At 40.9% G+C, this 22,217-nt stretch overlaps 2 protein-coding genes across 6 annotated transcripts in view; both read right to left on the bottom strand.

The window, feature by feature from the left end:
• Window positions 1-22,217, bottom strand: part of NAA60 (N-alpha-acetyltransferase 60, NatF catalytic subunit) — a 49,497-nt gene that overhangs the window by 26,976 nt on the left and 304 nt on the right. The window lies entirely within an intron of this gene.
• ZNF174 (zinc finger protein 174) overlaps window positions 101-22,217 on the bottom strand; it is a 44,467-nt gene continuing 22,350 nt past the window's right edge. The window contains exon 5 of the mRNA XM_049903534.1: window positions 101-22,051. Within this exon, the coding sequence (XP_049759491.1) occupies window positions 22,046-22,051 (6 nt within the window). The 3' untranslated portion in view covers window positions 101-22,045. The remainder of the gene's footprint in view (window positions 22,052-22,217) is intronic.

The raw sequence follows: 22,217 nt of genomic DNA, 5'->3' as shown, positions 1-22,217 counted from the left end.
TTCCGCCTCCCGCGCCAGGGCGCTGGCGCAGACCGGAAACCCATTGAACACCGGCCTACAAGTGACGCACCGCCCGCCCTGATGTCGCCACCTCCATTTTGGAAGCGGGCAGGCTTTGGGCGAAACCGCCTCGGGAGGAAGTCGGGGCTCCGAGAGCTGGCGGGCGCGGTGAGATGTGGCGGGTCAGACACCCCACAGTCCCGAGCCTCGCGCCCGTGGGCCGAGCCATCGGAGCCGGGATCCCGAGGTCGGGGAGGTTCTCCGGGTCTTCTAAAGTTCTCGAAAAGAATCACTCAGTTATCCAGTAATCTGTAAACGTTTCCTAGGTTTTTATTTTGGATTTGGACTTGGACTTTTACATCCCCGTGGTATGGCTACGCGGTGAGCGTGATTGAATGAAGCTGTGCAGAGTTGGCTCTTCGGCCCAACAATTACAGGGTGGCCGGCAGCACCACCCTGCGACAGCGCCAGGCGTCCTCAGCCGACAGCGACAGTCCCCTTTCTGCTGAAAAACAGTTCAGGACTGATATTGTGTGAAACAGGGAAGTGTGCGTTGTCCTCAAGTTGCAGGAGGGTCTGTATCACAAGAGCTAACCCAAATGTTACTATGGAACATGTGTTGACCGACGTTCAATGTTACACTTTAAAGTAGGAATTCATTCTTTGCTTTCAAATAACCGCAATGGATGGAGTAAGAAGAATCTTCTTACAGCCAAAGGTTAAAACGATTAACCCTAAGAGGAGTCCTGGTGGCTCAAACAGCCGAGCGCTGGGCTGCTAACCAAAGAGTGGACAGTTCAAACCCACCCAGCACTGGCCTGGAGAAAGACCTGGTGATCTGCTCCCACAAAGATTACAGCTTAGAAAATCCTATGGGGGAGTTCTACTGTGTCACATGGGCTCATTATGAGTCAGAATCTAGTCGATCCAACCATTCCTAACAACAAAAGGATTTCATTCGTATCCAAGTAATAAATCTTATCACAGATTAAAACATTTTTGTACCACAGATAAAAATAGCACTATCTTACAAAATTCGGTATATACATACAATGGAATAGTAATCAGTCATAAAGAGAAACGAACTTCTGAAACACACTACAACATGGCTGAACCTTGAAAACATTATGCTGAGTGAAGTAAGTCAGTCACAAAAGGACAAATGTATGATTCCAGTTATACGAAGTATCGGAATAACCAAAGGTATAGAGACCACAGCTTATTAGTGATCACCCGAGGTAGAAGGAAAGGGGAAAGGGTAAATCATTGCTTAAGGGCACTGAATTTCTATTATTGAGGGTGATGGAAAAATTTGGAAACAGTGATGATGGTTGCACAACACGGTGAACGTAATTAATGACACTGAAGTGTACATGTAAAAATGGTTGAAATAGCAAATGTTATATATTTTGCACAGCAATAAAAAATAAAACTCACTTAGAAATACCAAAAGCATATCCTTTTAATATTTTAACAAAAAAAGGTGGCTTAATCAGAAGTTTTAAAGGTAAACAGTACCATAAATATATCAAGAGTAGTGGAGAAATGGAGAAGCTCAATATCAAGAAGGCTGGGCGCCAACTTCGGAACAGACCATCAATTGCTCATATGCAGTTTCAAGTTGAAAATGAAGAAAATTGGAGCAAATCCACTAGAGCCAAAGTACAACCTTCAGTATATACCACCTGAACTGACAAACCAACTTGACCAAGACCAGGTTGTGGGATGACATCAAGAATATCATACAGAAAGAAAGCAAAACGTCATTAAAGAGACAGGAAAGGGAGGGGACGGGGCCAAGAAGGTGGAGTAGTCAGACACTTTCGGTGATCCCTTTTAAAAGACTGACCAGAAAAAACAAATGAAAGGATTATATTCATGACAACCTAGGAGCCCTGAACATTCAAGGGGAAATTAGAAAACAGACTGGGTGGCAGGGGGAGGGAGAGATGGTTCAGAAGCTGAAAGGAGCTGCTGGACCTGAATTACCAGGAATTACCTCAGTCACGGTTCCCAGGAGTGACTCCAGCGGGCTGGTGGTAGCATTCAGCTGCAGTTTCCTCAGGAGAAACAGCCAGCCACACAGCCTACTCACACCTCCGGAACGAAATGAGAAGGGTGCTCTCGGCAAAAGCTAAGTACTTGTGTATATTTTACTATGCCCCCAGCCCCCAAGCCGGCTTCAGTGGCTGTCGATTTCCCTGGGCCTGAGATAGGTCCTGCTGAGCATCCGGACCCATTCTCCTGGCCATGGAGAAGGAATAAATTCATAATTAGGGGAAAAGATAATCTGCCAGCTCCACTAAGCTGGGGAGCTCAGGACACAAGCGGATCCTGTCCAGGCATAAACAGTCCGTGGACTCTGAATACCTTTCCCTGCTGCATGGACCTGTGTGGGCCTATTTCAGGAGAATAGACCCTTGTTGGCAGATTGCAACTGTTTCAGCTATACAGTGGAAAGCTGGGTGTTTGATGTTTGACACTGCTTTGTGTGTTAAACAGGGTCCTCACATACACACATCGGGGCCTAAGGACTGGTGGCTCCACTCAGGTCACCCAGCCACACACGACAGGGGTCCAAGGCTAACTGGTACTTGCCAGTCCCTACAACCAAAAGCACTGGGTGCCCGTGATCCATCTGCAGAATCCACCCACCTGTATGCTCTAGGGAACAGGGATGCACTTTCATCATAGACACTCAGGGGACAGTTGTCAAGCAAGCCCCCTGCCTTGTTCAGAGTGTGACCCCCTACTGCAACCAGATACATGTACCTACACCAATCATCCCTGTCCCTCTAAGACTATAGAACAGAGCCTGTACCACACACTTGATGACCAACTACCTGGACACCTGAGCTGAATCCATACAAGAAAAGTAAATGGACTCCGAGGCTCATATACCTGATAACAGCTCTAGCCATCTGGTGACAGGATGTTAGAGCCTCAAAGGTGAAAATAATCAAGCTAGCTCACTCAAGCACCTATTTGGGCATAAAAAAAAAAAATGAAGCAAGAATCTAGGATGCAGTAAGCAAACATAAAACAAACTAATCCAATAACTCACAGATGGCTCAGAGACAACAGTCAGTATCAAATCACATAAAGCAGAACATGATGGCTTCAACAAGCTCTCAAAACAAAGAATCGAGGGATCTTCTGGAAGAAGGTGTGTCCCTGGAATTACAAGATGCAGAATATAAAAGATTAATACACAGAACTCTTCAAGACATGAGGAACGAGATCAGGAAGGAGATCAGGCAATATGCAGAACAGGCCACAGAAGACACAGATAAAGCAGCTGAAGAAATTAAAAAGGTTATTAAGGAACATAATGAAAAATTTAATAAGCTGCAAGAATCCACAGAGAGACAGCAATCAGAAATTCGGAAGCTTAACAATAAAATTACACAATTACACAACTCAGTAGAAAGTCAGAGGAGCAGAATTGCAGAAGTGGAAGGCAGAATTAGTGACACTGAAGATAAAACACTTGGCAGCAATATATTTGAAGAAAAATCAGATAAAAGAATGTAAAAAAACAAAGAAACCCTAAGAATCATGGGGGACTCTATCAAGAAAAATAACGTATGAGTGACTAGAGTACCAGAACAGGTAGGGATAACAGAAAATACAGAAAGAATTGTTGAAAATTTGTTGGCAGAAAATTTCCCTAATATTGTGAAAGATGAGAAGATATCTATCCAGGATGCTCATCGAACTCCTCATAAGGTAGATCTCAAAAGAAAGTCACAAAAATATACTATAATCAAACTTGCCAAAACCAAAGATAAAGAGAATTTTAAGAGTGGCTAGGGATAAACGAAAAATCACCTACAAAGGAGAGTCAATAAGAATAAGCTCAGACTACATGGAAGAAATCATGCAGGCAAGAAGGCAATGGGATGACTTATATAAAGCACTGAAGGAAGAAAAATGCGAGCCAAGAATCATATATCCAGCAAAACTGTCTCTCAGATATGAAAGAAAATTAGGACATTTCCAGATAAACAGACGTAGAGGGAACTTGTAAAAACCAAACCAAAACTACAAGAAATACTAAAGGGGGTAAGTATTAGAAGATCAATAACCTCAGATACCAACAAGACTAGAACACAGGACAGAGCAACTAGATTTCAACCCAGATAGGCAAATCAAAACAATGAATCAAGATAAAAAATGCTCAAAACAGAGAAACAGCAATATCATTATGTAAAAGAACAATATAAATAAACAGGGATTAAGAAATGTAGTCATAGATCTTTCATATGGATAGGAAGATAAGACGATATAAAGAAATACAAGTTAGCTTTAAGCTTGGAAAAATTGGGGTAAATATTAAAGTAACCACAAAGAAGACTAACAATCCTACTCATCAAAATAAAAAACAAGAAAAAAAAATACAGACTCAGAAGAAATGAAATCAACAACAACGAATAAGAGGAAAAGACAATATATAGACATAAACTACTGACCACAAAAAATTAAGTGGGAAAAAGAAACTGTCAACAACACACAAAAAAAGACGTCAAAATGACAGCACTTCTCTAGCCATTAGAGAAATGCAAATCAAAACTACCATGAGATTCCATCTCACTCCAACAAAGCTGGCATTAATCGAAAAATCACAAAACAATAAATGTTGGAGAGGTTGTGGAGAGACTAGAACACTTACACACTGCTGGTGGGAATGTAAAATGGTATATCACTTTGGAAACCAATTTGGTGCTTCCTTAAAAAGCCAGAAATAGAACTACCACATTATCCAGCAAACCACTCCTTGGAATATATCCTAGAGAAATAAGAGCCTTTACAGGAACGGATATATGCACACCCACGTTCATTGCAACAGTATTTACAAAAGAAAAAAGGTGGAAGCAAACAAAATGCCCATCGATGGATGAATGGATAATTATAGTATATTCACACAATGGAACACAACACATTGATAAAGAACAATGATGATTCTGTGAAACATTTCATAACATGGAGGAATCTGAAAGGCATTATGCTGAGTGAAATTAGTCAGCTGCAAAAGGGCAAATATTGTATGAGACCACTATTATAAGGACTCGAGTGAAATCAGTCAGCTGCAAAAGGGCAAATATTGTATGAGACCACTATTATAAGGACTCGAAAAATTGCTGCAACAGAAGAAAATATTCTTTGATGGTTACGAGAGTAGGGAGGGAGGCAGGGATAGGGGTATTCACTAATTAGATAGTAGACAAGAACTATTTTAGGTGAAGGGAAAGACAACACACAATACAGGAGAGGTCTGCACAATGGACTAAACCAAAAACAAAGAAGTTTCCTGAATAAACTGAATGCTTTGAAGGCCAGCATAACAGGGGCGGGGGTTTGGGGACCACGGTTTCAGGGAACTTCTAAGTCAATGGGCATAATAAAATCTATTAAGAACATTCCCATAATCCCACTTTGGAGGGTGGTGTCTGGGCTCTTAAACACGAGCAAGCAGCCATCTAAAATGCATCAATTGGTTTCAACTCACCTGGAGCAAAGAAGAATAAAGAACACCAAAGATAAAAGGTAACTGTGAGACCGAGAGAGAAAGGGCGACATAAACCAGAGACTACATCAGCCTGAGACCAGAACAACTAGATGGTGCCCAGCTACAACAGATGACTGCCCTGACAGAGAACAAAACAGAGAACCCCTGAGGGAGCAGGAGAGCAGTGGAATGCAGACCCCAAATTCTTGTAAAAAGACCAGACTTAATGGTTTCAGACTAGACGGACCCCTGAGGTCATGGTTCCTAGACCTTCTGTTAGCCCAATACAGGAACCATTCCCAAAGCCAACTCTTCAGACAGGCATTGGATTGGATTATGGGATAGAAAATGATACTGGTGATGAATGAGCTTCTTGGATCAAGTAGACACATAAGACTATGTGGGGAGCTCCTGTCTGGAGGGGATATGAGAGGGCAGAGGGAGTTAGAAGCTGACTGAATGGACATGAAAAGAAAGTGGAGAGAAGGAGTGTGCTATCTCATAGGGGGAAGAGCAACTAGAAGTACATAGCAAGGTGTATATAAATTTTTGTATGAGAGACTGACTTGATTTGTAAACTTTCATTTAAAGCACAATAAAAATTAAAAAAAAATGAAAGAACTAAACCCATACCTATCCATAATTATGCTGAAGGTAAAAGGACTAAATGCACCAATAAAGAGACAGAGAGTGGCAGAATGGATTAAAAAACATGATCCGTGTATATGCTGCCTACAAGAGACACACCTTAGACTAGGAGACACAAACTAAAACTCAAAGGATGGAAAAAAATATATCAAGTAAACAACAATCGAAAAAGAGCAGGAGTGGCAATATTAATTTTGGACAAAATAGACTTTAAAGTTAAATCCACGACAAAGGATAAGGAAGGACACTATATGATGATTAAAGGGACAATATACCGGGAGGATATAACCATATTAAATATGTATGCACCCAATGACAGGGCTGCAAGATACATAAAACAAATTCTAACAGCATTAAAAACTGAGCTAGACAGCTGCACAATTTTAGTAGGGGACTTCAACATACCACTTTCGATGAAGGACAGATCATCCAGAAAGAAGCTCAATAAATACACGGAAGATGTAATTGCCACAGTCAACCAACTTGACCTCATAGACATATACAGAACACTTCATCCAACAGCAGCCAAGCATACTTTCTTTTCTAGTGCACATGGAATGTTCTCTAGAATAGACCAAATATTAGGTCATAAAGCAAGCCTTAGCAGAATCCAAAACGTTGAAATATTACAAACCATCTTTTTTGACCATAAGGCTATAAAAGTAGAGATTCATAACAGAAAAAGCAGGGAAAAGAAATCAAACACTTGGAAACTGAACAATTCACTGCTCAAAAATGATTGGGTTATACAAGAAATGACGGATGGGATAAAGAAATTCATAGACTCCAATGAGAGTGAAAACACTTCCTATCAGAACGTTTGGGATAAAGCTAAAGCAGTGCTCAGAGGTCAATTTATGGCAATTCATGCACACATTCAAAAAGAAGAAAGGGCCAAAATCAAAGAATTATCCCTACAACTTGAATAGAAAGAGAGCAACAAAAGAAACCCTTAGGCACCAGAAGAAAGCAAATAATAAAAATTAGAGCAGAATTAAATGAAATAGAGAACAGAAAAACAATTCAAAGACCTAACAAGACCAACAGCTGGTTCTTTGACGAAATTAACAAAATTGATAAAACATTGGCCAAACTGACAAAAGAAAAACAGGAGAGGAAGCAGATAAAACAGAAGGGCGATATCAGAAAAGACCCAACTGAAATTAAAAGAATCATATCACATTGCTACGAAGAGCTGTACTCTAAAAATTTGAAAACCTAGAAGAAATGGATGAATTTCTAGAAACACAGTGTCTACCTAAACTAACACAAACAGAGGTAGAACAACTAAATAAACCCATAACAAAAAAAGGGACTGAAAAGGTAATTTAAAAACTCCCAACAACAACAAAAAAGCCCCGAACAGATGGCTTCACTACAGGGTTCTACCAAACTTTCAGAGAAGAGTTAACACCACTACTACTAAACGTATTTCAGAGCATAGAATAGGCAGGATACTCCCAAACTCATCCTATGAAGCCAGCATATCCCTGATACCAAAACCAGGTAAAGACACCACAAAAAAAAGAAAATTACAGACCTACATCCCTCATGAACTTAGATGCAAAAATCCTCAACAAAATTCTAGCCAATAGAATTCAACAACATATCAAAAAAAAAAAAAAGAAAGAAATTCACCATGACCAAGTGGGATTCATACCAGGTATGCAGGGATGGTTCAACATTAGAAAAACAATTAATGGAATCCATCATATAAATAAAAGACAAGAATCACATGATCTTATCAATTGATGCAAGAAAGGCATTTGACAAAGTTCAACACCCATTCGTGAGAAAAACTCTGAGCAAAATAGGAATACAAAGAAAATTCCTCAACATAATAAAGGGCATTTATACAAAGCCAACAGCCAACATCATCCTAAATGGAGAAAGTCTGAGAGCATTCCCCTTGAGATCAGGAACCAGAGAAGGATGCCCTTTATAAGCACTCTTATTCAACATTCTGCTGGAGGTCCTAGCCAGAGCAATTAGGCTAGATAAAGAAATAAAGGGCATCCAGACTGGCAAGGAAGAAATAAAAATACCTCTATTTGCAGATGACATGATCTTATACAAAGAATGCCATAAGGATCCTCCAGAAAACTACTGAAACTAATAGAAGAGTTCAGCAGAGTATCAGGATACAAGATAAACATACAAAAATCAGTTGGATTCCTCTACATCAACAAAAAGAACATCGAAGAGGAAATCATCAAATCAATACCATTTACAGCAGCCCCCAAAAAGACAAAATACTTAGGAATAAATCTTACCAGAAAGGTAAAATACTTGTACAAAGAAAATTACAAGACACCACTCCAAGAAACCAGAAGAGACCTACATAAGTGGAAAAACATACCTTGCTCATGGTTAGGAAGACTTAACATTGTGAATGTCTATTCTACCAAAAGCAATCCGTAGATACAATGCAATTCCAATGCAAATTCCAATGACACTTTTTAATGAGATGGAGAAACATCATCAACTTCATGTGGAAGGGAAAGAGGCCTCGGATAAGCAAAACATTATTGAAAAAGAAGAACAAAGTGGGAGGCCTCACTCTGCCTGATTTTAGAACTTATTATACCACTACAGTAGTCAAAACAGTCTGGTACTGGTACAATAACAGATACACAGACCAATGGAACACAACTGAGAATCCAGACATAAATCCATCCACATATGAGCAGCTGGTATTTGACAATTGCCCAAAGTCAGTTAAATGTGGAAAAGACAGTCTCTTTAACACATGGTGCTGGCATAACTGGCTATCCATCAGCAAAAAAAATGAAACAAGACCCATACCTCACACCACACAGAAAAACTAACTCAAAATGGGTCAAAACCAAAACACCAAACCCAGCACCGTCGAGTCGATTCCAACTCATAGCAACCCTATAGGACAGAGTAGAACTGCCCCCACAGAGTTCCCAAGGAGCGCCTGGTGGATTCAAACTGCCAACCCTTTGGTTAGCAGCCATAGCACTTAACCGCTATGCCACCAAGGTTTCCCAAAATGGGTCAGAGATGGAAACATCAAATCTAAAATGACAAAGATCATGGAAGAAAAAATAGGGATAATGCTAGGAGTGCTAATACATGGCATAAACAGTATACAAAACATTACTAACAATGCACAAATACCAGAGGAGAAACTAGATAACTGGGAGTTCCTAAAAATCAAAGACCTATGGTGATCCAAAGACTTCAACAAAAGGGTAAAAAGATTACCTACAGACTAGGAAAAAGCTTATAACTATGACATTTCTCATCAGCGTCTGAGCTCTAAGATCGACATGATACCACAAAAATTCAACTGCAAAAAGACAAATAACCCAATTAAAAAATGGGGAGAGGATATGAACAGGCACTTAACTAAAGAAAACATTCAGGTAGCTAACAGATACACGAGGAAATGCTCACAATCACTAGCCATCGGAGAAATGCAAATCAAAACTACAATGAGATTCCATCTAACTCCAACAAGGCTGGCAATAATCCAAAAAACACAAAATAATAAATGTTGGAGAGGCTGTGGAGAGACTGGAACAGTGCATAAGTGTTACACACTGCTTGTGGGAATGTAAAATGGTACAACCACTTTGGAAGTCGATTTGACACTTCCTTAAAAAGCTAGAAATAGAACTACCATACAATCCAGCAATCCCACTCCTTACAATATATCCTAGAGAAACAAGAGCCTTTACAGGAACAGATATATCCTCACCCATGTTCACTGTAGCACTGTTTACAATAGCAAACATGGAAGCAACCATGGTGCCCATCAATGGATGAACGGATAAATTATGGTATATTCACACCTTGGAATACTATGCATCATTAAAGAACAATGATGACTCCGTGAAACATTTCATAACATGGAGGAATCTGGAAGGCATTATGCTGAGTGAAATTTGTCAGTTGCAAATGGACAAATATTGTATGAGACCACTATCATAAGAACTTGAAGAATAGTTTAAACAGAGAAGAAAATATTCTTTGTTGGTTGCCGGAGTGGGGAGGGAGGAAGGGATAGGGGTATTCACTAATTAGATAGTAGAAAAGAACTATTTTAGGTGAAGGGAAAGACAATACACGATACAGGAGAGGTCAGCACAATGGACTAAACCAAAAGCAATTTCCTGAATAAAATGAACACTTCGATGGCCAGCATAACAGGGGCGGGGTTTGGGGACCATGGTTTCAGAGACATCTAGGTCAACTGGCATAATAAAATCTATTAAGAACATTCTGCATCCCACTCTGTAAGGTGGTGTCTGGGGTCTTAAACACTAGCAAGCAGCCATCTAAGATGCATCAATTGGCCTCAAACCACCTGGAGCAAAGGAGAATGAAGAACTCCAAAGATAGAAGGTAATTATGGGCCCAAGAGATAGAAAAGGCCACATAAACCAGAGACTACATCAGCCTGAGACCAGAAGAACTAGATGGTACCTAGCTACAACTGATGACTGCCTTGTCAGGGAACAGAAAAGAGAACCCCTGAGGAAGCAGGAGAGCAGTGGGATGCACCCCTCAAATTCTCATAAAAAGAACAGTCTTAATGGTCTGTCTGAGACTAGAAGGACCCCTGAGGTCATGGTTCCCAGACCTTCTGTTAGCCCAAGACAGGAACCATTCCTAAAGCCAACTCTTCAGACAGGCATTGGACTGGAACATGGGATAGAAAATGATACTGGTGAGGAATGAGCTTCTTGGATCGATACATGAGCCTATGTGGGGAGCTCCTGTCTGGGAGATGAGGGGGCAGAGGGGGTCAGAAGCTGGCCGAATGGATACGAAAATAGAGAGTGGAAAGAAGGAGTGCGCTGTCTCATTGGGGGGAGAGCAACTAGGAACATATAGCAAGGTGTATATAAATCTTTGTATGAGAGATTTACTTGATGTGTAAACTTTTCCTTAAAGGAAATAATAATTAAAAAAAAAAAACACAGGAAAGAAAGAAAAGTCCAAAATGAACGTCAGAAGAGATTCTGAAACTTGCTCTTGAACACAGAGTAGCTAAATCAAATGGAAGAAATGATGAAGTAATAGAGCTGAACAGAAGTATTATAATGAAACGCGGCAAGACCTGGAGTTAGAAAAGCAAAAGGGTAGAACACACTCAGCACTTCTCAAGTTGAAAGAATTGAAGAAAAAATTCAAGCCTCAAGTTGCAATACTGAAGGATTTACAGGGAAAATACTAAATGATGCAGGAAGCATCAAATGAAGATGGAAGGAATACACAGAGTAAAACTGTCCCCAAAAGAATTGGTTAACATTCAGCCATTTCAAGAAGTACATATGATCAAGAACTGATGTGTCTTAGGCTGGGTTCTCTAGAGAAACAAAACCAGTAAAGGGTATAAATGTATATAGACAGATTTATATCAAGGTAAAAGCTCATGCAATTGTAGAGGTTAGAACTTCCCAAGTCCTTGGATCAGGATAGACGCCTTTCCCAGTTCGTGGAGAGTCAGAAGCTGGTGAACGAGGAGAAGCAGTTCAGAGAGCAGGGCTCCCGCTCACAGGTTGTGAAGGTCGAGGAATCCCCAAGGTCGGCAGGCAAGACTGCAAGGCTTCTCCTGATATACGTAGCTGCAGGGGCCAGTGAACCCAAGATTGGCAGGTTGGGCAGCAGGACTCTTGCTCGCAGGCCATGAAGATCGACGAATCCCAGTGATGGACAGGTAAGTTACTAGCTCAAGTCCCATGAGCCAGAGGTCAGATAGACAGTTGCTGGATCCAGAACAAGTCAACAACCTTGGCAAGGCCAGCAGGAAGTAAGTTGGCAGTGAAAGGCAGAGAGATGAGAGCTGAGGGGGCAGTGAGCTGCCACAGGCCCCACCCCAGCCAGTACCACTCAGCAGATTCCATCATGGGGGTGATCACATATCGAATTTCAACAGGGAAGTGATCACAACATTATACAACTGTCAAAACACTGAGAATCATGGCCCAGCCAAGGTGACACACAATCTTGACCACTGCATGATGGAATTGAAGGACGAAGTCCAAGTTGCACTGAAGGCATTGGTGAAAAACAAGGCTCCAGGAATTAACAGAATACCAGTTAAGATGTTTGAACAACTGATGCAATGCTGGAAGCACTCACTCCTGTATGCCAAGAAATTTGGAAGACAGCTACCTGGCCAACTTACTAGAAGAGATTCATACTTGCGCCCATTCCAAAGAAAGGTGATTCAACCGAATGCAGAAATTATACAACAGTATCATTAATATCACACACAAGTAAAATTTTCCTGAAGATAATTCAAAAATTGTTGCAGCAGTATATCGACACGGAGCTGCCAGAAATTCAGGACAGATTCAGAGGAGGACATAAAAGGAGGTATATCATTGCTGACATCAGATGGATCTTGGCCGAAGCAGAGAATACCAGAAAGATGTTTACCTGTGTTTTATTGACTAACTCTGTAACTCAGCAGTTAGCAGTTTAAGTACCACAAATATGCTATTGTGAGCAAAGATACTGTGGTAAAGCATGTTTAGGGCCGTATTCGACTGTGTGGATTGTAACAAATTATGGATAACATTATAAAGAAATGAGAATTTCAGAACACTTAATAATTGTGATCATGTGGAACCCGTACATAGACAAAGAGGCAGTTGTTCAAACAGATCAAGGAGATACTTTGAGGTTTAAAATCAGGAAAGGTGTCAGGGTTGTATCCTTTCACCAAATGTATTCAAACTGTATGCTGAGCAAGTAATTCAAGAAGCTGGACTATGTAAAGAAGAAATATGGCATTAGGATTGGAGGAGGACTCATTAACCTGTGATATGCAGCTGATAAAACCTTGCTTGCTGAAAGCGAAGAGACTTGAAGCACTTACTGATGAAGATAAAGACTTCTGTATGGATCACATCTCAATATAAAGAAAACAAAAATCCTCATGACTGGACAAATAAACATTATGATAAGCGGAGAAAATATTAAAGTTTCATTTTACTTGGATCCATAACCACGGCCCATGCAAGCTGCAGTCAAGAAATCAAAAGACATATTGCATTGGGCAAATCTGCTGCAAAAGACCTCTTTAAAGTGTTAAAAAGCAAATATGTCACTTTGAGCACTAAGGTGCACCTGTCCCAATCCATGGTATTTTCAGTCACCTTACATCCATGAGAAAGCTGGACAGTGAATAACTAAGACTAAAGAAGAATTCGTGCCTTTGAATTACAGTGTTGGCAAAGAATATTGAATACACTATAGACTGCCCGAAGAATGAAAAAATCTGTCTTAGAAGTTCAGCCAGAATGCTCCTTAGAAGTGAGGATTGCAATGCTTCATCTCATGTACTCTGGACATGTTATCAGGAGGGACCAATCCCTAGAAACGGATATTATTCTTGGCAAAGTAGATGATCAGCGAAAAAGAGGAAGACCCTCAATGAGATGGAATGACACAGTGGCTGCAACAATGGCTCAAGCGTAACGATTGTGTGGATGGCGCTGGACCAGGCAGTGTTTCATTCTGTTGTACACAGCGTCGCTATGAGTTGGAACCAACTCAGTGGCACCTGACAACAACAGTATAACAAGATGATACAAAATAACAAGGAATAGATATTTCGTTGTCTACAGAATATGATGTACAGTGGCAGGTGGACTCTTAATTTATGTAAAGCAACCTGTATTTACATTTCCTTTTTGTGACAGTTCCTGTAAATTCTTATTTTTTTTAAAAAGACTGGAAAATCACTTCGAGAAAATAAAGATCAATGTAACATTATTTACAACTCTGTTACCACAAATATGCTATTGTGAGCAAAGATACTGTGGTAAAGCACATTTAGGGCAGTTCAGAACATTTTCAGCACTCTACACAATTACATTTAGTATGACATTATTAAATTATTTATAATTCAACTTGTTTAAAAATTTATGGTTTATTACAAAAATCCACACAACATACAGCAAGATGAATGAGACAAAGGAAAAATTAGGGTAGGAAAACTAAAGAGCAACACAGTATATAAATGCATCCTATGATGTCCTACCTACGTTCCACCGAGGGCCCCCAAATTTAGCTCAAAGTTTTCCAGGATCTAACTTGAAGAAAACAACAACTGGTCACAAGATTCAGTGAGTCAGTACCAGAGGTATCTTAACTGTGCCGCACTATCTATGGGGCAGTTCTACTCTGTCCTATAGGGTCTCTGAGTCTGAACTGACTAGGAATCGACTCCACTGCAATGGGTTTGGTATCTATTACTGTGGAACCCTGGAAGCCCAGTGGTTAAGAGCTCAGCCAGTAACCAGAAGGTTGGCAGTTTTAATCCACCAGCCAGTCCTTGGAAACCCTATGGGGCAGTTCTGCTCTGTCCTATAGGGTTGCTATGAGTCGGAATCTACTCAACAGCAATGTTTTTTTTTTTTTTTTAATCTATTATTGTCACCTGTGTATCACAGGTTGTTAATGAGTCTTCCTCCAATACTGATGCTGCATTCTTCTTCATATAGTCCAGCTTTTTGGATAATTTCTTTAGCATACAGATTGAATAAGTATGCACACCTTTTCTGATTTTAAGCCATAGAGTATCCCCTTGTTCTGTTTGAACGACTGCCTCTTGGTCTATGTACAGGTTCCACATGAGCCAACTGCTTGGAATTTGTATTCTTTGCAATGTTATCCATAGCTTTTTATGATCCACACAGCCAAATGACTTTGCAGTCAATAAAACATAGGTAAACATCTTTCTGGTATTCTCTGCTTTTAGCCAAGATCTACCTGACGTCAGCAATGATATCCTTCGTTCCATGTCCTCTTCTGAATGCAGCCTGAATCTCTTGCCGTTCCCTGTCGATGTATTGCTGTAACCACTTTTGAATTATTTTCAACAAAATTTTACTTCTGTGTTATATTAATGTTTTGTTCTGTTGTACAAAGGTCGCTATGAGTTGGAACCAACTAGATGGCACCTAACAAGAACATCTATTCTCTAAGAGCCCTGGTGGCACAGTGGTTAAGCACTTGGCTGCTACCTGAAAGGTCTGTGGTTTGAATCCACCAGCGCTCCATGGGAGAAAATTGAGGCAGCCTGCTTCTACAAAGATTTACAGCCTTGGAATACCCTAAGGGGGAATTCTACTCTGTTCTATGGGGTCACTATGAGTGAAAATTGACCTGACAGCAACTCTTCAGAGTCCCCATGCAGGGCAAACAGTTGACACATTTGCTGTTAACTAAAAGGTTGGTGGTTCGAGTCCACTCAGAGACAGCTGGTGGTCTACTCCCCAAAAAACAGCCATTGAAAACCCTATGGAGTACAGTTCTACTCTGACACACATGGGGTCATCGTGAGTTGGAATCGACTCCGTGGCAACTTGTGGCACCCATTCTCTCATACCTGCTTCTTTTAAAAATAACTGCTGCACCTGGATCAAAGAAGAATGAAGAACACCATGGTCACACGATAACTATGAGCCCAAGAGACAGAAAGGGCCACATGAACCAGAGACTTACATCATCCTGAGACCAGAAGAACTAGATGGTGCCCGGCCACAACCAATGACTGCCCTGACAGGGAGCACAACGGAGAACCCCTGAGGGAGCAGGAGATCAGTGGGATGCAGACCCCAAATTCTCATAAAAAGACCAGACTTAATGGTCTGACTGAGACTAGAGGAATCCCGGCGGTCATGGTCCCAAACCTTCTGTTGGCCCAGGACAGGAACCATTCCCGAAGACAACTCATTAGACATGGAAGGGACTGGACAAGGGGTTGAAGAGAGATGCTGATGAAGAGTGAGCTACTTGTATCAGGTGGACACTTGAGACTGTGTTGGCATCTCCTGTCTGGAGGGGAGATAGGAGGGTAGAGAGGGTTAGAAACTGGCAAAATCGTCACGAAAGTAGAGACTGGAAGGAGGGAGTGGGCTGACTCATTAGGGGGAGAGTAAGTGGGAGTATGGAGTAAGGTGTATATAAGCTTATATGTGACAGACTGACTTGATTTGTAAACTTTCACTTAAAGCACAATATAAATTATTAAAAAAAAATAACTGCTGTATCATACCTTCTTGTAGTAATAGAGCCCCCACCCCCCTTCAGCGGGACAAATGGCTATCAAGCTGGGCGATATTTCTCAGCCTCTCTTGCAGCAAGGTGAGGCTATGTACCAAGGTTTTTACCAATGGACAAAAGTAGAAGTGATGTACGAACATCTGTGTCATTGACTTCAAAGGAAATTACTTAAATGTCAAAAACCACTTAATCTGTTTGGGTTTAGTGCATTATCCTTTCAAATATTCAATAGGTTTGAAAACTTCAAAAAGAAAGATGGGATTAGAAAAAGGAAATTTCTTTCCCTCCACTTCCTTTCTTCTCCCCTTTCCCACCAGCTGGAGCATGGATACAGTGGTTACCGCCTTCAATCATACAAGAGGGGCAAATCCTACCTAGGTCCTCGCTATTTAAAGTGTGGTCTGTGACCCAACAGCATTGCCCGGCTCTTTTCACCTAGAGGCACTGTAAGAGGTGGCATGCCAGCCACCTCTGCTCCTGTCATCTGGCCCCACCCCAAGCTGCTAAGCAGAGGTAGTCCTCTATGGAGGTAAAGGGGAGGCCCCAGTTTCCCCTTCCTAGCTACAAATCCCACTCTCTCTGCCTTGGAGTCAGAGAGATCATCAGGCCCTTCCAGTGGCCTACAAGCTGCCATATACATGGCAGGCTCTGTCCTTCTTCTGTGCAGTCCCATAAATCTCCAAGGCCAAGGTCTCTCCAGAAATTAAGGCATTTTAATTTTGCCTCGGTCTTCTCTCTCCCATCCCCATCCCGGTTCTTATCTAGCTCATTAGGGAATGAAGTCCAGTACTACTCTCTTACCCCAACACTGGGAGATCCCAAAGCCTGCCCCCTCTGGATTCCACCACCTATGGCCCCAGTCATCGCTGTATTTGTGAAAGGTAATCAGTAGATTGGGGCTGGAAAGGGAGGATTGCAGGGAGTGGTGATTAGGTCTTCCCGCCAATACTCAGGCATTCAGGAGCCCTGGGGACACAACGGTTAAGCACTAGACTGCTAACCTAAAGGTGAGTGGTTTGAACCCACCTGGTGCCTACGTGGGAGAAAAGACCTGATGATCTGCTCCTGTAAAGATTACAGCCTAGGAAACCCAACAGGGCAGTTCTACTCGTCACATGGGGTCACTATGAGTTGGAATTGACTTGATGGTACCTACAGCACAACCAGCACCACCCAGGCATTCAGGTTATAAGCGATACTGTGACTAACAACGTGGTACACAAATCTGCACAATTTACGAATGATTTTCTTAGGGACAATTCCTAGAAGGTCAGTTAAAATTACACAAGTTCTGCTGTTTTAATTCAAAGTGGAGCTGGTTTCTACAAACTGGACAGTTTATACTTGAAGCAAGAAGGTAATTTCATTTGCTGTTAAGACTTTTTCATAGCCCTTCAGTAGGAATAAACAAAACCTTGTTTATGTTAACCAAGGGGTTAATTAAACATAGAAAAAAATAATAACTGAAAAAAAAATTATACAAGTTCTACATTTTGAAACAAACCCTAGCGCCCCTGCCAGGAAGGTTTTACCAATTTCTTCTCACATCAAGAATGAGAAAACTCTTCCTCCACACTTTTGCCAACATGGGGTATTATCATTCTTTACCTCTCTGTAATCTAAGTGAAAAGGATCTCAGTGTTTTAATTTGCATTTCTTGGTAAGTTTGGATTTGTTTTCTATTTTTATTAGCCATTTATATTTCTTCTTTATGATATTTACAGATTGTCCAACATGACATTTTGGCTAAACTTGGGGAGATTTTTGGGCATTAAACTTTTTTTTTTAGAACTAGTGCGTGCCCATGGTAAAAAATTTTTAAGCAGAATAAAGGACAGATGGGGAAAAGTAGGCTTCCCTTTGACTCTGAGTACTGGGGTTCTCCAGGCAACCACTGTTACCAGTTCCCTGGTATCTTTGCAGAGATATTATTTACATGGACAAGCAATATGATATTTTCATAAATAAAAATCAAGCTGAAAAAGGATGTGGGTGAGATGGTGACTGAACTTGGATATTGGGTTCTTTCCCTTCCTTCTTCCCTCACTTAAAGACAGTGAAGCCCTGTGCCAGGAGCCGTGGATACAGTTACGAAGAGACACAGTCTCTGTCTTTGAGGAGATGTGTGATTACAACATAGTCTGATAAGGATTACAACAGAGACATGTACAAAGGGCTGTAGAACTTCTGGAATGTGAGTGAACTAATAAATGCTAAGTGTCTGCTACGTGCTAAACACTGTGTTATACAGTCTTTCCAGTGTTTTCTCATTTACGTCCCCAACAACCTTGAAGGACAGGTATTGTCTCCATTTTACAGACAATGACATACTCACTCAAGGCCTTTATATTATGTAGAATAAAGCTTCCCTCCCCAGTGGCAGCCCTGAGAGCCCATCACGAAGTATGAAAGTCAAGAAACTGGTTCCTCATTAAAAGACAAGATGCCTTCCCTTGGATCACAACTTTTCTGACTTACCCAGATGGACAGCTGAGTTTCTTAAAGCATTTTCCACAGGGTCCCAGAAACAGATAATGAACAAGGCACTTCATGGCAGGCTCTGTAGACACCTTACTGGCCAGCATCTGCTCTGCTTGAGATGACTTGGGACCCCACTGGGAGCACTCCCAGCAGAGCAAAGAGGCTTCATAAGACTGGGATGAGGTGGAACGGATTATTCCCACTCTTGGTTCTAAAAGGTTTATTCATTTCTGCATGAATCAGAGCCAGTACAACCAGGAAATATTGTGCTTCCAAAGAGATTTTCTTTTGGTGTAGTATGATGAAAGTGTATAATTTGGATCACCGAGGATGTTAATGCTTGCTGCAGTTAGAACCAAGACAGAGGTGGTAGAGGATAGCCATGTAGCTAGTTAGCATGGTTTCAGAGGGTCAGGCTGTTCACTGGAGGGTATAGTTTTCCACTAATACTGTCAGTGTACCCAGGGCTGAAAATCTGCATTTCTAACAAGTTCCCAGGGAGTTATACGTAAGAATCACCTGGGAATCTTATTAAAAATGTAGACTCTGACTTAGTTTATGTGGGGGTGGAAACGCAAATTCTCAGCAGGGGTTCAAACTGGAATGAACCAGTTTGAAGCCCTGGCTTAAACCCAAACGTTTGCTTACTTGTTTATAGTTATAATGACTGGAATTCTCACATTCCTGCTCCGGTACATGGCCTTCAAAACTCAGGGTTTCTAGAAGCCAGAACATTAACCGGAAAGTTCTTAGTGAGCAAGGTATCAGAGGAAGGGGAGGCAGAGAGCCTTAAGGGAGATTTTTACACAGTAGATCCTTCTCTAGTGTCAGGAATGCCTGTCCTGCAAGCCTAGTGTTCCTTGTCTCAGCAGTGCTGGACTCTTGGACCGACTCTTCTTTTTCTTCGTTCCATGCAGTCTAGACCCCTCTGTAAACTCAGTCCTTTTCAGATCCGTAAATCATGACTTTACTACCTTTCCAGGCCCTGGTTTCTTATTCAGACCAGTAACACATGCTACCCTTAAGATTACTTTTTTCTTTAGACTCTTGATCTTATCTTCATTTTTCTAGTTTAATTCTCAAAAGACAGCCTTATTTCCCTCTTCCAAGTTCTCAGTAAATGCCTCATTACAGGAACCTATATGAGCATTACATTGATATCTCTGATTGTTAAAGCACTAACATGTAATAATTGTCTTTAAACACTGTTTCGATGATAAAAGCTAACATTTTTTACGCACTTCTTGTGTGCTAAGTAGTGTTCAACATGTATTATCTCATTTAATCACTCCCAAATGTCCTTTATTCTTATTTTGCAGACAAGGAGACTTAGAGAGGTTAAATAATTAATCCAAGGTGTCACAGTTATTAAGCTATTAGGAGCAATTTCAATCTAGGCAGTCTCACTCCAGAACCCTTGCTTAATTACTCTGCTAATTATTAAAGTAATAAGTATTTACTGTAACAAATAGGAAAAATACAGAAGTATTTAAAAAAAAAATTATCCTGTCTCATCACCCAAAGACAATCACTCGACATTAGTACATTTCCTCACTATTCTTTTCAATGCATTTGAATAATTCTGATGGTGTTTTATGCACAAATTCGTATGCCTTTTTCAACATCATAAGGCAACCATTTTCCCCTGTTATTAAGAACTCCTTATAATGAATGTTATCTTAAATGGATGCAATAATATTTCATTGTGGGGAGGAACGAAAATACTTAAATATTAGGTCATTTCCAATTTTTCTCTACTACAAATAATTCTGTCTTATTTTCAATCTTGGTCTATCTTAGACTTTGCATTTCATCTCTTTACTTTTAGTAAGATTTCAACGTTCTTTCTTGGCCTACTGGTTTATTTTTTGTAGCTAGGTCCTAGAAGGTCTAGGAAAGATTTTGTTTCCCCTCCCATTTCAGAGATAACCCTCTCTCTGGTTATCCATTGACTTAACACCATAAGCTTTATTTCTTGTCATTGGCAACTATGTTTACCTCTTTGTAATAATGGAACAGGATTCAAAGAAAAGGGCCATGTAAAATTCGGATCAGGAGAGCCTGAGCAAAAAATGAGACATCCCTGAAATAACACCACCATTAAATATAAGCATGAAGGAAAGGAGACAGGAAGATGACTACCTGAGCAGCATTGTGACTCTATGATGAACATACCTTTGGTTTAGGCCTCCATGTAGCAGGTTGTGAGCTCTTTCAATATGTATTCTTTGCACTGGTCTAGCCTGTAGGCAGTTTGTCCTTATCATTCTTCCACTTGACTTTTCAGCACCTTTCTCCTTTCTCCTGGGATCCCTATATCCTAGGTGTACCTCTTTTGTGACCCATTCCCACAAGGCTTGCTCTTAGTAGCTGTCAACAGGTATCACTTGTGGCAGATACTGCTGGGTACCTATCTGACATCTATTTCTGTTTCCTTCCAAACAGAGCTTTGGTTTTGTGGACGCATATGGCCAGGGGAGGCTGGGCCCTTCCACCGTGCCAGAAAGTGAATCATAATAGGCTGAAACCAATTATGGTAACCTTTTTACTCCTGAAAATGATTGGTTTAGAATGGGTACATGATACAATCCCTGACAATGCTTGAGGGTATGGGGAAAGGTTTTCTTCCCTAACAAAGGCAAGCAAGCTTGGGGAAAAAAAACACTCTTCTTAGCTTGACATCATGTCTACATGTATTATCTAGCTTCACTGTCACCTTCAATAACATGCTAAGGATGGCAGAGTGAGGATGGCGAGACTTCATCTCATGTCCTTTGGCCATGTTATCAGGAGGGACTAGTCCCTGGAGAAAGACATCATGCTTGATAAAGTAGGAGGAAGACCTTCAATGAGATGGGTTGACACAGTGGCTGCAACAATGGCTGAAGCATAACAACGATTCTGAGTATGGCACAGGACCAAGGAGTGTTTCGTTCTGTTGTACATTGGGTCGCTATGAGTTGAACAACAATTACAACATGATGTCATTGAACCACAGGATTAACCAACCCGTAATTGTGCTACCTTTGAACATCTTTTTGTTGGGTTTTATATTACCTTCATCTGAACTATTCTAATAATCCACCAAATCCCACTACTTAATTTGTTAACTCTGATAAAAATACTGTTTTAATAACCATGCAACCATTCACTGAGCAACATTGTAGGTGCAGCCATGTGCCTGGCACCAGAATAAGAAAATATATATCGAGTCTGTTGCTCAGGATTTTCTATCAAGGTACCATCCTCCTTGTTCTTCTTAAGCATCTTTATAAATTCGCAATTTCTTTCACTTACATTCTTATACCTTTGAAAGTACCGTCTGAGGAAGCCAGGAGAGGCATTCTGGGTTCTTTACAGCTGAAAAAAGCAAAGATGTAAACTGGCCAAGATCACCAAGCAGTTAGTCACCCAGTCTCAGTAAAACAGGAACTATCTGGCACTGGGACAGGTCAAATGTGAGGTATGAGGAGGCACACAACTTTCCGCAAAGCAAACAGTCCCGCTTGAAATCCACTGTGGCTCT

Source organism: Elephas maximus, chromosome 12 (assembly GCF_024166365.1).
Source record: "Elephas maximus indicus isolate mEleMax1 chromosome 12, mEleMax1 primary haplotype, whole genome shotgun sequence".
In the NCBI taxonomy this organism is placed as follows: Eukaryota; Metazoa; Chordata; class Mammalia; order Proboscidea; family Elephantidae; genus Elephas; species Elephas maximus.
This window is presented reverse-complemented; position numbering and strand designations above follow the sequence as displayed.